The sequence below is a fragment of the Hippoglossus hippoglossus genome, chromosome 10 (assembly GCF_009819705.1).
Source record: "Hippoglossus hippoglossus isolate fHipHip1 chromosome 10, fHipHip1.pri, whole genome shotgun sequence".
Classification (NCBI taxonomy): domain Eukaryota; kingdom Metazoa; phylum Chordata; class Actinopteri; order Pleuronectiformes; family Pleuronectidae; genus Hippoglossus; species Hippoglossus hippoglossus.
In genome coordinates this window covers 27,384,400-27,398,869 of record NC_047160.1, presented here as the reverse complement: position 1 = coordinate 27,398,869, position 14,470 = coordinate 27,384,400, and the positions used below count along the sequence as shown (strand labels likewise).

The window sequence follows — 14,470 nt, the reverse complement described above, 5'->3', positions numbered from 1 at the left end:
TTTTTAATCAGTTAAACAATAAGTAACGTGTGGATGGATACGCTGCTGTACTTTGTCAGGAAATAGTTCCAGCAACAAACAGATTCAAGTCAGTTTCACTATCAACGTAAAAACAAATTCAATATTTAACAAAAGTCACAGAACAAACTTTGAATGTGTTGAATTTTTATGTTTATTTCTTTAATAAAATTTAACAAAGATTCCTCAAATTTAACTTAGTTTTATTTTCTGTTGATTCTGAAACAAAAGAAAAACATGGAACCTGAGTGAAGCAGCTGTGACATCATCGTCATGACATAAAACAATCAACAGAAACTTCTGAAGCCTCAGTTTGTTCTGCGCCATCTTGGTTTTTTTGAAACCAGAAGTAATCATTTGGGGGTGGAGCCGGACTGAGAGCTCGTCCACCTGCACCCCATTGGACGATACTAGCGGTCAATCACACTGTGGTATCCACCCCCCCCCCCCCAAACACATCCGGTGCTTTATGGTCTGTTTGACTCTAAATGATCATAATTCACTAAATGAACATCAGCTGTTTGAAGAAGACTTGAAAACTAGAGACTGAGACAGAAACTCCTGAATGTTTACTGACGTTATAAAGTGAGAAGTCACTTTCTATAGAAACTACCCAGTGGAGTCGCCCCCTGCTGGTCACTACACAGAAGACAGGTTTCCAATGATCAAACAGTAATTGGATAGTAAAATGTCAAAGTATTTTATTTAATGTCTTGTTTCAAATGTTGAAGTTTTGTTATTTATGTCACCTGTGATTTATATTAATGACGATGACACTTAAAAAATAAACAGTCACAACAAACAGCTTTTCCAGAAAATGTTTTTTGACATTAACAATTTGTGAAAGCAGGAAGTAGCACCGCTGATCATCTTCATCAGTTTCCACTGAGGCTGGTTTCAAACCCTCGACCCTGCTGAAGTGTCCACGAGCAGAAAAGCTTTTTAAAAGGTCTCCAAAGCAACAGACCAGTCTGACCTGGCGACTCTGGACAACGTAGATTTTCAAAGGGACTCATCCATTTAGTTTCTGTCTGTTCAGTGAACTGATGAATTCATCTTGAGCGACTCAGCTCGTCCACGGGTCCGATTCCCGTCTTCTCCTGGAAATGAAACACATTTCTGTTATCTTTATCTAAACTGAGCGGAGCGTCGACAGTGTCAATCACACCGTGAATTAAACTTCTGAACCGTTCATGAGGGAGTCTCAACAAACAGCTGCTTTAAGGTGCGTTCAAATCCGTGGTAAAGAAGAGAACCCTGCTGGTTCGCTGGAGGAACAAGGTTCCTGTTCTCAGTTCAAGTTCGTGTTTTTCACTGGACCTGTGGTAGGGAAAGTGCAACCCCCTAGTGTCAAAACAAAAACGCAGAATATTAACTAAATAAAGACGACACGGACAGCTCCCAAAGTGAAGCCACAGCGTCGTATTCGCCCCCTGGTGTCTGGCTGCTGTATAGGTCCTCCACCTCCATGTTAGCAGATGGGACATGGACCAAACTAAAGAGATCAGAGTAGACGTTAAATAAATGTTTCTGTCGTTTCAGGTCGTTCTTATCTCACTGATGTTTGTTCAAGTGTTTCTGATCAGTTTGGTTTGAATCAGTTATTTGATATAAAAACAAGACGTCATGATTGACAGCTGACACTGACTCAGGATTGGTCACATGGGTGTGTGGGCGAGGCCTCGATTAAGAAATTTCTGTGACATCAGAGCAGCTGGAGTCGATAAAACATCAGCTGACGATCACACAAAGATTCTCAGATTAAATTGGGTTTAAATATTTGAAGAATCAAAATAAAACAGACGTAAAGTGACTAAGTTTATATTCAAATTTTGCTGCTTTTCTGCTCATTTCTATTAAAAACTATGAGTTTAAACATTAAAGATCTGAAATAAAGTTTAAAATTAAATGTAATTTGAATAAATACATTTCAGTCGTAAATAAAATGAAGTGAGATTTAGTTTAAGATCAGTCCGTCCGTTAGGTTACTTATTGATTGGTTTGAACCTGGTATTTCCTGTAGTGCGTCAGGCTGCTGCAGTGCTGCACTTTGGCTTCATCCTCGTCGGCGTAGATCACCTGACACAGGTGACAGAAATAACCGACGACCGGCCGAACAAACTTTGTTCCTGCGGAGAAAAAACACGATTTGGTGACAGTGAACGCACCAGTGCTGCTGCTGCGGACATTTCTATCCTGGTTCATTAGATTTTCATCATGTCGTTCTGCGTCAGATGAGCTTTTTCTTACCAACAGGTTTGGTGGGTTTCTCAGGCTCAGCGACGCCCCCTGCAGGTGATTGCTCCAGTTTCACTGCACGATCAGAATCCGCAGGTTTCTAAAGAAAGATAATTTATCATGATAATAGAATTATAATATTCTAACATGTTTTTGGACTCGGGGTGTTTGAAAACGACTTAGATCGATGGTTCTGTATATAAAAGATCTTTTCTTCTTTACAGCACATTCACACAGAGCATCTTCTCTGAGGGTTCAGAGTCTGGGACACAGAACCAATCAGCAGACGATAAGACTGAGCTCTTCAGTGTCACCTGTTCAGTGTGTGGTTGATCTGGACTCGTCTCCGTCTCTGAAGTCTCCCCAGGATTCATCGCTGGTTCTTTTTCAGGAGCGTCTTTCTCCGTCGCCTCCCCTTCATTTTGTGACTTCAGGTTTTTTCAGGCAAAGATTCGTTGTCACTCACAACGTTTCCTTTCAACTTCTTGTCTTCTTGACCCACCTTTGGAAACAACTCTATTTCAGTCTTCTGGGTCCTCGACTCTCTCTCTGGAGTCTTTCTAGATTCACTCTCTGGAGTCTTTCTGGGTCCCGACTCTCTCTCTGGAGTCTTTCTAGATTCACTCTCTGGAGTCTTTCTAGATTCACTCTCTGGAGTCTTTCTGGGTCCCGACTCTCTCTCTGGAGTCTTTCTAGATTCACTCTCTGGAGTCTTTCTAGATGCAGACTCACTCTCTGGAGTCTTTCTGGGTCCCGACTCTCTCATCTGGAGTCTTTCTAGATGCAGACTCACTCGCTGGAGTCTTTCTGGGTCCCGACTCTCGCTCTGGAGTCTTTCTGGGTCCCGACTCTCTCTCTGGAGTCTTTCTAGATTCACTCGCTGGAGTCTTTCTAGGATGCAGACTCACTCGCTGGAGTCTTTCTGGGTCCCGACTCTCTCTCGTGGAGTCTTTCTAGATTCACTCTCTGGAGTCTTTCTGGGTCCCGACTCTCTCTCTGGAGTCTTCTAGATGCAGACTCACTCGCTGGAGTCTTTCTGGGTCCCGCTCTCTCTCTGGAGTCTTTCTAGATTCACTCGCTGGAGTCTTTCTAGATGCAGACTCACTCGCTGGAGTCTTTCTGGGTCCCGACCTCTCTCTCTGGAGTCTTTCTGGGTCCAGACTCTCTCTCTGGAGTCTTTCTAGATTCACTCTCTGGAGTCTTTCTAGATGCAGACTCTCTCTCTGGAGTCTCTCTGGACCCTGACTCTCTCCTGCAGGCCTCTTCTCTGTCCGAGGTTCTGGATTTACTGAGCCTGTCTCTCCTCCTGCTGCTTCGACCCTCGCTCTTCTCCGTGTCGGAGTCCGACTGAACGTCGTACCCTGCCGGGACAGAGATTCCGGATGAATGAGCACGGTAACGTAACTCATCAGATTCAGACTGAACATTCCAGAATGAAAACGATGAGGTCATGTGACATGTATACGTGTAATCAGTTGTACGATGTAACACGTGAGGGATGTAAAAATCACAGTGATCCATGATTCATGAATAAAAATGTTTCTGGATCTAGAGAAGCTGATCAGACTCTGACCCGTTCACCAGTCGGGTGTATTTGTGGGAGATGTTGACGAAGAGTCTGGATCCGAGAAAAGTTTGACGGTTCAGCACTCGGGCGGCTTTCAGCGCTTCATCAGACGACGACATCTCGATGAAACCCTGAAACAAACAAACGAGAGAAATGTTGAAGTCTCATCAAACCGAAGTTCGAGAATCATTTGTTCCGATATTTTTTCTAACCTGTTGCTGTCGGCGAATCAGGAATAGCGCACACCGCGTTCCAACACCTTTGACCAGTTGGACGAACTCGGCGTCGGTGTAGAAACGCGGCGGCAGTTTTTTGAAGAAAACGACTCTGGTGGCCGAAGACTGAAAACAGAAACAAATATCAACGACGAGTCTGAGCAACACATGAAAATAGGTTTTATTCAGGATGAGACGAACCTTGGGTTCAGCTGCAGTCTCTAAAAACAAGAACACAACACGCGTGTCATTCAAGTTCCCACAGATCAAAGGAAACATGTTCAAGAACTCAACTTTGTTTCCAGCTCATTTGTCAGAACCTGAGTCATCGGATTCTTCTTCTTCTTCTTCTTCCAGTTCATCCAGAGGTGATGCAGTTCTCCAGGTCCACAGGGAAATCTGGTCCCCTCCTGAACAACAACACCAGAACACCAGAACATGAGAACAACACAACATAAAAACACAACATGCCTCCATATCTGCTCGAAACGACGTCTTTCAGCCCAAATCCCTGATCTCTGGCTACGTGGTGCCTTCAGGGACCCCTCCACACCTCTGGTGGACATTAAGGCTAAAAAACTTGGTGTAAAGACGTCGTTTCTCGTTGAAATCTGAAAGTCGGGGCTTGTGAAAACTTGATGACATCACAGGAGCAGATATGGAGGCATGTTGTGTTTCTGTTGTTTCACTACGTCTGAAGATTCAGTCTCCAGTTACTTCAGTTGTGTTGGATTCTGCTCTGACGCTGTTTACAGCTGAGACTCCAGAAGGGTTTTCTCAATCACCCCCCCTCCATCAAAGTGAGGAGATAGTGACTTTTCATTTTTCAGTGAACTGTCCCTTTAAGATCTATGAGACAAACTGTGATTGGTGGATATGATACAAGAGGCCGTCACTGTGTGATCAGAACACGGATGAGTGTCGTAGATGTTTCCTGTAATAAATCTAATGGCTGAACTTTTGTTTCTGTATAAAAACCTGAGTTTCATTTTTTATTTCAGTGAATTTCCCATAATATAATCAGCCAATCCCATAACCTGTGAACATGGAGTCCAACATGTTACCATGACAACATTCACCACTTCCTGCGTCTCAGTGAACACAAACACGTTCTGAAAAAACTTTACCTCATCGGCTGCTGACTCCTCCTTTCTCTGGTGGAGTCTTCCTCTTCCACCTTCACTTCCTCCTCCTCTTCCTCCTTCACCACATTTTCCTTCTCTGAAAACAGACATCACTTCTTAACAATTTGTCTTTGTCATCATTTACTTTTGTTTCAGTCATTTCTATTTGTACCTTCTTGTGTCGAGTCAGTTCTCTCTGCTGGATGTTCCTCTTCCTCCTCTTCCTCCTCTTCCTCCTCAGCAGTCTCCATGTCTTCATCGTCCACATTCTCAACATCCTCTCCGATCACCTCCATCCCCTCGATGTCGCTGTCCTCTGCAGACGACCTGCAGGTCACAGGTTGGACATGTTGACGCTCTGCTGTAGTGTGAGTGAGGTGTTCACTGACCTGTTTAACATTCTGTAGAAATGAGACTCACTCTTCGTCTTCTTCACTCGGTCTGTGCTCTGCAGGTTCAGGTTTGGAGTCAGAGTCTGTGAATGGACGAAGATCGTTTCATCAACAACAATCAATGAAACATGAAATCACTCATTGAATTTATAAGTTCACTCAGATCAAATGAGATTAATTCTATAAATAAGAAAACAGAAGAATTAAAAACATCCAGCTTCAATATAAATAGATGTAAAAAGACTTTTGCAACATCACATAGAATTCAATTAAAAACTGTTATGTAACCCAGAAACATCCTGACACCACACACGCGATTACAGGATATATTTCTCTTTCTCTTACCAAGTTTCTCACTTTTTTCTGGTTCCTCCGTCTTTTTCTGGATCCATTCTGTCCAGAAGATGTGCTGCTGGACTTTTCTCTGGATCTGGATCTCTTCTCTGTGGATTTATCTCTGGATTTAGATCGAGACCTGGACTTCTTCCCCCTGTTGGACTCATCACTGGACCTGGACCTCTTTGCTCTGGACTCATCTCTGATCTTTCTCTGGATCTGGGATCTTTTCCTCTGGTTTTCTGTCTTGTCCTCCGGCTCTCGGCTTCGACTCCTCGCCCTCTTGGTCGAAGGCGTTTCCTCCTCGTACCTCGTGGCAGAAGCAACTCGCCTGAAGAAGAGAAACAGGATCACCATTGCAGTCGCGCCCTGATTGGTGGATGAGTCAGGCTGGTGAGTCATTGGCTGCTCGTACTCACATGAGGCTCCTGTATTCTCCAGAGAGGGACACTTTGACGAGGTCGCTGTTGATCCTCAGAGTTTTGGCAGAATAATAATCAACCAGCTTCTGAGCGTCAGGAACATTTTTCATCTCCACAAACGCCTGAAAAATAAAAACAGCAAATGATCCATTCTGTCCTTGACGGAGGAAACTTTAACCTTCCTCTGGAAGTTTTACACATTCCCTCCATCTTCAAACTCAGATCTCAAACCCTGAGGCATTTCCTCGACTAACTGAATAACTTTCACGTTCATCTGTTGCAGAATTTACAGCTGATTTAAGCTCTAACTTCCTCTGTAGCTGGACTGAGATGATGAACCTGTGAAGGATCATCATCTCAGAGCAGAGTCACAGCCTGTGACCTCACCATAGACGGCAGGAACAGGGTGTAGAGCGGCAGGCCGAAGCGTTTGACGATGCTGATCAGGTCGGATCGGCCTTCTTCTCCTGTTGGAGCCGGAGTGAAGCTCACGACCCGAGAACTCTGCAGAAAAACACGCACACAATGTTTTCTCTTTAATTCACGGCATCTTAGAAAATATGTAATGAACAAAGTCAACACTCGACACTGAATCAAACCTGAAGCTAATGCATAGTTTTATCCCCAGATTCATAAAGGGTCCCTGTGACCTTGTGATCACGAGACCATATATCACGTCCATAAGAATGGGACGGACAACCTGAAACCTAATGAGATTCCACCGCAGGGACCAGGGTCTAAATGAAATCCTTTTGACCCTACTCATAAAATAAGAGTGATAAGAGTGTTTCAGGTGCTTTGAATAACTATTGCTACTTTGTCTTTTGTCAGATTGACAGCAGCAGATCTGAATCTCCTCCATGTTCATGGAGCTAGTCTTCTGCATTATTGCCACCTGTGGACTGTAGTGGAACAGCTCAAACGAGTAGAACCTTTTGGTTCCTTGAAAAAGGGGAATAAAAGTTCCAGGAATTTCTGTTGGAAACGCAGCAAACTGACTCAGACATTTGTAATATAAATATGTAAAGCCCCTTTTCTTCAGTGCATTTCTTTCTGTTTTCATTGTTTCTGTCTGATCAGATCATCTCCCTCGACTGAACCTGAGGTTAGGGTTAGTCTGTACCTGCAGGAAGCTGAAGGTGCTGGAGATGCTGAACTCCATCTGCTCTCCATTCACAGTTGGAGGACAGTTGATGTGGAATTTCACCAATCCTTCGCCTGATCGACGGAGCCCAGCTCCACAAACGCCTGCAGGGTTTAGAAAGGAGATAAACAATAATTCACAGCAGCAACATGTTGAATCCAACAAATAAATGTTCAGGTGAATGTGAAATAATCCGTGGACTCACTAAAGACGGGAACATGAGGATCTTGACGATCTTTCCAAAGGGTTGAGTCAGATTCCTCAGATACGTCTCATCCACAGACTGAGCTGGAACTTCACACACACCACTTTACTCTTGTCTGACGTCTGAGGAGGAACAGTTTGTTTATTGTTCAGTTCTTAATGAAGCAGCTGAATCAAGCGACATCGTGATTCCACCGAGACCTTTTACCTTCTTAGTCCACTGCTGATTCCACTGAGACTCTAAACACAGGGATAAAACACATGTTCATGCAGTGATAACGATCACAACACTGGGAACAACACTAGAGACACGAAAAGATCGATTTACTTTGGCTCTCATTGGCCGACTGAGGCGGTCGGGTCGGCTTTTCTTCATCCTTACTCTTCTCTGATTGGTTGTCAGCCCTTAGATGACAGAAAGATTATATTTGGGATGTTGTTCAGTCAACCATATGTGATGATGATGATGATGAAGATGATGAAGAAATGTAGATGAAACAGTGTGTGTATCTAACCAGAAAACACTCAGTTACGTTACAGAGTGGAGCATCTTGTCTCTCAAACTATCTTTGACAGGAGTAGTGACAGCGCACAGACACACAAAACATCAGCAGCTCAGTTAAATCAGGAGGAGGAGGAGAGATGGGGGAGGAGAGGGGGAGAGAGAGGGGAGGAGAGGGGGGAGAGAGAGGGGAGGAGAGGGGGAGAGAGAGGGGGAGAGAAGGGAGATAGAGAGGGGGAGAGATAGAGGGGAGGAGAGGGGGAGAGATAGAGGGGAGGAGAGGGGGAGAGAGAGGGGAGGAGAGGGGAGAGATAGAGGGGAGGAGGAGGGGGAGAGAGAGGGGAGAGAAGGGAGATAGAGAGGGGGAGAAGATATAGGGGAGGAGAGGGGGAGAGATAGAGGGGAGGAGAGAGGGGGAGAGAGAGGGGAGGAGGGAGGGGGAGAGGAGAGGGGAGGAGAGGGGAGAGATAGAGGGGGGGAGGAGAGGGGAGAGAAGGGAGATAGAGAGGGGGAGAGATAAAGGGGAGGAGAGGGGGAGAGAAGGGAGATAGAGAGGGGAGAGATAAAGGGGAGGAGAGGGGGAGAGATAAGATGGGAGGAGAGGGGGAGAGAGAGGGGAGGAGAGGGGGAGAGAGAGGGGAGGAGAGGGGGAGAGAGAGGGGAGGAGAGGGGAGAGATAGAGGGGAGGAGAGGGGGAGAGAAGGGAGATAGAGAGGGGGAGAGATAGAGGGGAGGAGAGGGGGAGAGAGAGGGGGAGGAGAGGGGAGAGATAGAGGGGGAGGAGAGGGGGAGAGATAGAGGGGAGGAGAGGGGGAGAGATAGAGAGATGGGGGAGGAGAGGGCGAGAGATAGAGGGGAGGAGAGGGGGAGAGAAGAGAGAATGGGGAGGAGAAGGGGGAGAGATAGAGGGGAGGAGAGGGGGAGAGAAGAGAGATGGGGGAGGAGAGGGGGAGAGATAGAGGGGAGGAGAGGGGGAGAGAAGAGAGATGGGGGAGGAGAGGGGAGAGATAGAGAGTGGGGGAGGAGAGGGGTGAGAGATAGAGGGGAGTGAGATGTGGGAGAGATAGAGGGGAGGAGGAGGGGAGAGAGAGGGGAGGAGAGAGGGGAGAGATAGAGGGGAGGAGAGGGGGAGAGATAGAGGAGGTATAGGGGGGAGAGAAGGGGAGATAGAGCAGGGGGAGAGATAAAGGTGGAGGAGGAGGGGGAGAGTAAGGGAGAATAGAGGAGGGGAGAGATAGAGGGGAGGAGAGGGGTGAGAGAAGAGGGGAGGAGAGGGGGAGAGAGAGGGGAGGAGAGGGGGAGAGAGAGGGGAGGAGAGGGGAGAGTATAGAGGGTAGGAGAGGGGGAGAGAAGGGAGATAGAGAGGGGGAGAGATAAAGGGGAGGAGAGGGGGGAGAGAAGGGAGATAGAGAGGGGGAGAGATAAAGGGGAGGAGAGGGGGAGAGAGAGGGAGGAGAGGGGGAGAGATAGAGGGGAGGAGAGGGGGAGAGATGAGGGGAGAGAAGAGGGGGAGAGATAGAGAATGGGGGAGAGAGGGGGAGAGATAGAGGGGAGGAGAGGGGGAGAGAAAGAGAGATGGGGGAGGAGAGGGGGAGAGATAGAGAGATGGGGGAGGAGAGGGGGAGAGATAGAGGGGAGGAGAGGGGGGAGAGAAGGGAGATATAGGGGGGGAGAGACCAGGAACCAGTAAGAGCTGCTGGTTCAGATGATGTCACTGGTCAAGCAGGTCACATGTTGGCTCTGAGCTCAGCCGGAGTCACATGACGTCATCACACACACAAAGGAGGGTTGACCTCTGACCTGCTGACCGTCTCCATCCGACAGTCCCACGTAGGAAACCTGAGGAGATCGATGTGTTTAGTAGCAGACGAGCAGAAAGCAGCTGGATCAGAACTTGTCTGTTTATATCGGTACTGACCGCTGCAGCAGGCGGAGCTGACCGTCTGCATGGTAAGTGCCGTTGATGTGTTTGGTCCAGACCTGAAACAGAAGAACCAGAGGCAGATCTGCTGAGTTTCTACATCACAGCTGCAAACCTCAGCTCCCCCCCCCGACCCCAGCCAGCGGGGGAGGGTCCGGGGACAGGAGTACTTACCCTCTCTGACAGCACAGTGATATCACACAGAGAGCACGAGTACGGGAACGCCTGTGGCAGCTTGCCGTGGAAGTCCAGGGCTTCTTTCGTGGTGGGCATGGAGGCGGCCACGGCGAGCCGGCTGCTCCTGATGGAAGAGCCTTCGCACTCGGGGCGTCTCCCCTGAGGTGGAGGTTGGTGCCCTTCAGGGGGAGGAGCTGACCTGTAACCGGCCGACCCTGACTCAGAGACACGGGAAGGACAAGTCCAGTCGTTTGGTGCTGCCGACCTGACAGAGGGTCGGTCCCGTGAGGACACTGAACGAGCGGCTCTGCCTGTCGTACCATAATCAGAGGGTCCCGGGTCGGTGGTGGAAGTCCACCACGTAGCTGGACGACGAAGACGAGAATGACGGTGGGTCTGCTCTGAGCGAGCTGCTGGTTTCTGGGATTCCCCCAGTGGTCCTGAACCTTCTCAGATGGAAGAGGACGGGACGGTACCTGACCCAGCGGGTACTGGACTGGTTGACTGCGGAGCTGATCCCAGTCTCTGGAGGAGGAGCTGACGGCAGATCGTTGCACGGAGGCTGGGAGGATGAGAGGAGGAAGAGGAGGAAGAGGAGGAGGAAGGAGCGTTGGTGGGGAAAGGTTTGACGCTCCCTCTCTTTCCTTTGAGCTGATTGAGGACATGAGGCAGGGACTCCACCGTCAGGACGTCCTCTGGCAGCTCGGCCAGCAGAGACAAGTCGCTGGGCTCCAGACCACAGCTGCTCAGGATGCTGAGAGCACCGTCCTGCGACCACTGAGCCGAGCCTCTGGAGGAGGAAGAGGACGGGAAGGATGGAGAGAAAAGACGCCTGCGGCGGCCTGTAACAGCGGCGGTCCAGCGATGTGTGACGGCGATCTGAAGAGTACGCAGCAGGATCAGGTCTGAGGTCGGAGTCAGGCGGTCTGTAGTTGTGAGACATGATGGACGAAGTGTTCCTGCAGACAGAAGGTGTCAGGGAGGAGGAGATGTAACGACTCAGAGACACATGGGAGGCCGAGGTTTTGTCCAGAGGAAAATCTTTGAGGCCGAGCGCTGACGAGGACACGTCTGTGATTCTCTACGAGGACACGTCTGTGATTCTCTACGAGGACACGTCCTGATTCTCTACGAGGACAACGTCTGTGATTCTCTACGAGGACACGTCCGTGATTCTCTACGAGGGAGACGACTGTGATTCTCTACGAGGAGACTTCTGTGATTCTCTACGAGGAGACGACTGTGATTCTCTACGAGGACACGTCTGTGATTCTCTACGAGGACACGTCTGTGATTCTCTACGAGGAGACGTCTGTGATTCTCTACGAGGACACGTCTGTGATTCTCTACGAGGACACGTCCGTGATTCTCTACGAGGAGACGTCCGTGATTCTCTACGAGGAGACGTCTGTGATTCTCTACGAGGACACGTCCGTGATTCTCTACGAGGAGACGTCTCAGGTTTACAGGAAAAGAAAAACTGAACAGCAGCAGAGAAACTGGTTGTTTAGACAACAAGTTCAATTCTTTTCAACAGATTCAACTATTTCATTATTCGGAGAAAAATAACAATCATGTGCACAATATTATTATATATATATATTAGTTTAATATCGATATGATGCAGAATAATTTAATCTTTAAGAAATTATAATTAAGTGACATTATTTGAGATAGTGAAATACTGACAGGGTTTTTTATCCTGATACAATTTTTGTCCACTTTGTCCCCGAAAAATGTATCTTTAACAAATGTGATAAATATTATTTGTAAATATTGTATTTTACATTTGGAGTTTGGAGACTGTTGAACAGAAGAAGACATTTACAAACACAAGATATGATTGTTCATCAATTATCGACAATTATGAATCATTAGTTTTAACATTGATTCATAAATGTCCTGGAATCAAACCTGCGTCAGTTTAGTGAAATAAGAGATTTTCATCTCAGCATCTTATTTGAAACAATAATACAGATGTTTCAGCTGATTCATTCAACTCGAGCGAACACGTTGATCGAACTGATTCATTCATCGATTAATCGTGAGACTCGTTGATCGAACTCAACAAACTGAATCAACTCAAACGATGGATTTCACCGCTAACAGCGTTAGCTTAGCGAGCTAACAGCTAGCAAGCGGCTAACCGCGGACAGAGACACGTCATCAGCAGCGGACTCACCTCAAAGCAAAGACTGACGTCACACAAGCGACACGACGACAACAAAAACGTTCACGAGACAAAAAACGCGATTTTTTAACGAAGCGAAAAATAAAAAGTCAAGAGGAAGAAATCTTCAGCTTCTTCTTCTTCTGTTTGCTGAGCAAACCCCTGCTGCTGTACCGCCACCCAGTGGCCAGGAAGAGCACAGCACCCTGCAGGATCAATACAATAACAATCAGCTGATCAGTCACAGGTTAAAGGTTAAAGGTTAAAGGTCTTATTCAATATGAATACATTTCTTCTTTTAATGTCAATAAACTAAAGCTCTTTGAACTGCAAACGATTTGTTTGAAAGGTGCTGTATAAATAATGTTTTGATTGATTTGATATTTAAATAATATTATTATATATATATCTTTATATGATATATAATATCATATAAAAATATAATAATAGATATGATTATAAGAGGACGCTGATGAAGATCAGCTGTGATTGGCAGCTCGTCATCAGCAGTGTTGATTGACAGATGGATTATAATTCATGATATCCATCATCTCTAAAATTATAAACTTTCTCTTGGACTCTATAATCAGAATCTTATAATGGTGCAATCAGAAGCCTTAATCTGTTACATACAGTCATAATATATTCATATAAATCCTAATTCATCTGATTTTAAAAGATTTGAACCAAGAATTGAATTTCTCATGTTTTTTTAAACACTAGGTGGCGCTGTAGGACTATTTATAGTCATACTATAACTCGGTATAACCAGATATTTTAATAAAACAACTTTACTGTTACAAGTCCTCTTCACTTTGTCTGCCTGTAGAATAATAACTCATGATACTGGAACGTATAATATAATATAATATCATATGATACCATATCATAACTATATTTTGAACTTGTAGCTAAAGAAAAACAATTTAGAAAAGAAGAAAAATAATTACCAGTGAGAAAACAAATAAAATAATATATAATACAAAATATAAAATTATGTATATATATATATATATATATATATATATATTTATATGTTTAACGTTTCGTTTGATAAAACCAAACACAAACTGTAGAATAGAGCAGATGTCAGTTACTGTGATAATAAAACTGTGGTTGAGCAGCAGGACAATCAGAGTCCAGCAGGTGGCGCTGCAGACCACACGTTAAACACGGGCACGCTTCAGCTCATCTGTCGAAACTAAAATAACAAAAATATCTGATGATCTCTGGAACATTATGAAGTAAAATATCTTATTTACAAATGTATCGAGTTCAACAAACAAATTACAAATAACAGGAAGATTTATGGAAAATAATTTCAGTTGGATTTAGCAGAGAAAAATCATATTTATTTATTTCAATAAAAGCAGAATGAAGAGTTGAAGAGTTTCCATCTGTCGCTGAGAATAAAATAAGAACATTCTACAAATGACAGAACCAGTTCAATGAGAACAAGCTGGACAATCATCAAATAATCAATGAATCATTCAATTAATAATCATACAAAATAATAATATATTTCATAGTAATAAACATTATTTATGTAGCAGATGTAGCTCAAAGTATTTTACAAATTAAAAAATAATAAATACAAGTTAAATAAATTACACAAATAAAACAGGCCAAAAAATATATTAATTAATTAATTGATGTAAATATGATATAAACCAAAGAATTTAAAAGCAAATTAATCTGTAGAAGAAGATACAAAAAAAAATAAATATATATATATATATATATATATTTTTTTAATATCAGTAAACGGGAAAATCAATGAATGAATTTATATAGGGATAATTAAATAAAGATACAAAACAAGATGTACAACAATGTAAACTGAATAAATACAGTGTATTTGATGAATCATCAAAATAAGATATAGAAAAACAGTCAAACAGAATTATTGAATCCAGTTTGTGTTTGTCGAACATGTAGAACATGTAGAACATGAGGAACATGTGGAACATCAATCAAATTTAATTTGTATAGCCCGTATTCACAAATCACAATTTGTCTCATAGGGCTTTAACAAGGTGT

At 44.7% G+C, this 14,470-nt stretch overlaps 1 protein-coding gene across 1 annotated transcript; it reads right to left on the bottom strand.

Annotated features, from left to right (window-relative positions):
- Positions 1 to 826: 826 nt before the first annotated feature.
- matr3l1.1 (matrin 3-like 1.1) lies at positions 827 to 11,203 on the bottom strand. The gene is given in 30 exon segments (XM_034597722.1): positions 827 to 956; positions 995 to 1,105; positions 1,107 to 1,118; positions 2,026 to 2,147; positions 2,269 to 2,356; positions 2,571 to 2,694; positions 3,220 to 3,356; positions 3,388 to 3,616; positions 3,830 to 3,954; positions 4,036 to 4,164; positions 4,240 to 4,259; positions 4,402 to 4,448; positions 5,166 to 5,259; positions 5,335 to 5,489; positions 5,579 to 5,637; positions 5,900 to 6,221; positions 6,310 to 6,434; positions 6,700 to 6,816; positions 7,436 to 7,521; positions 7,524 to 7,560; positions 7,662 to 7,750; positions 7,753 to 7,783; positions 7,869 to 7,900; positions 7,989 to 8,065; positions 9,963 to 10,001; positions 10,081 to 10,142; positions 10,258 to 10,629; positions 10,679 to 10,792; positions 10,825 to 11,050; positions 11,151 to 11,203. Coding segments are annotated over 29 exon segments (3,144 nt in total). The 3' UTR covers positions 827 to 956; positions 995 to 1,084.
- Between the last annotated feature and the right edge of the window lie 3,267 nt (positions 11,204 to 14,470).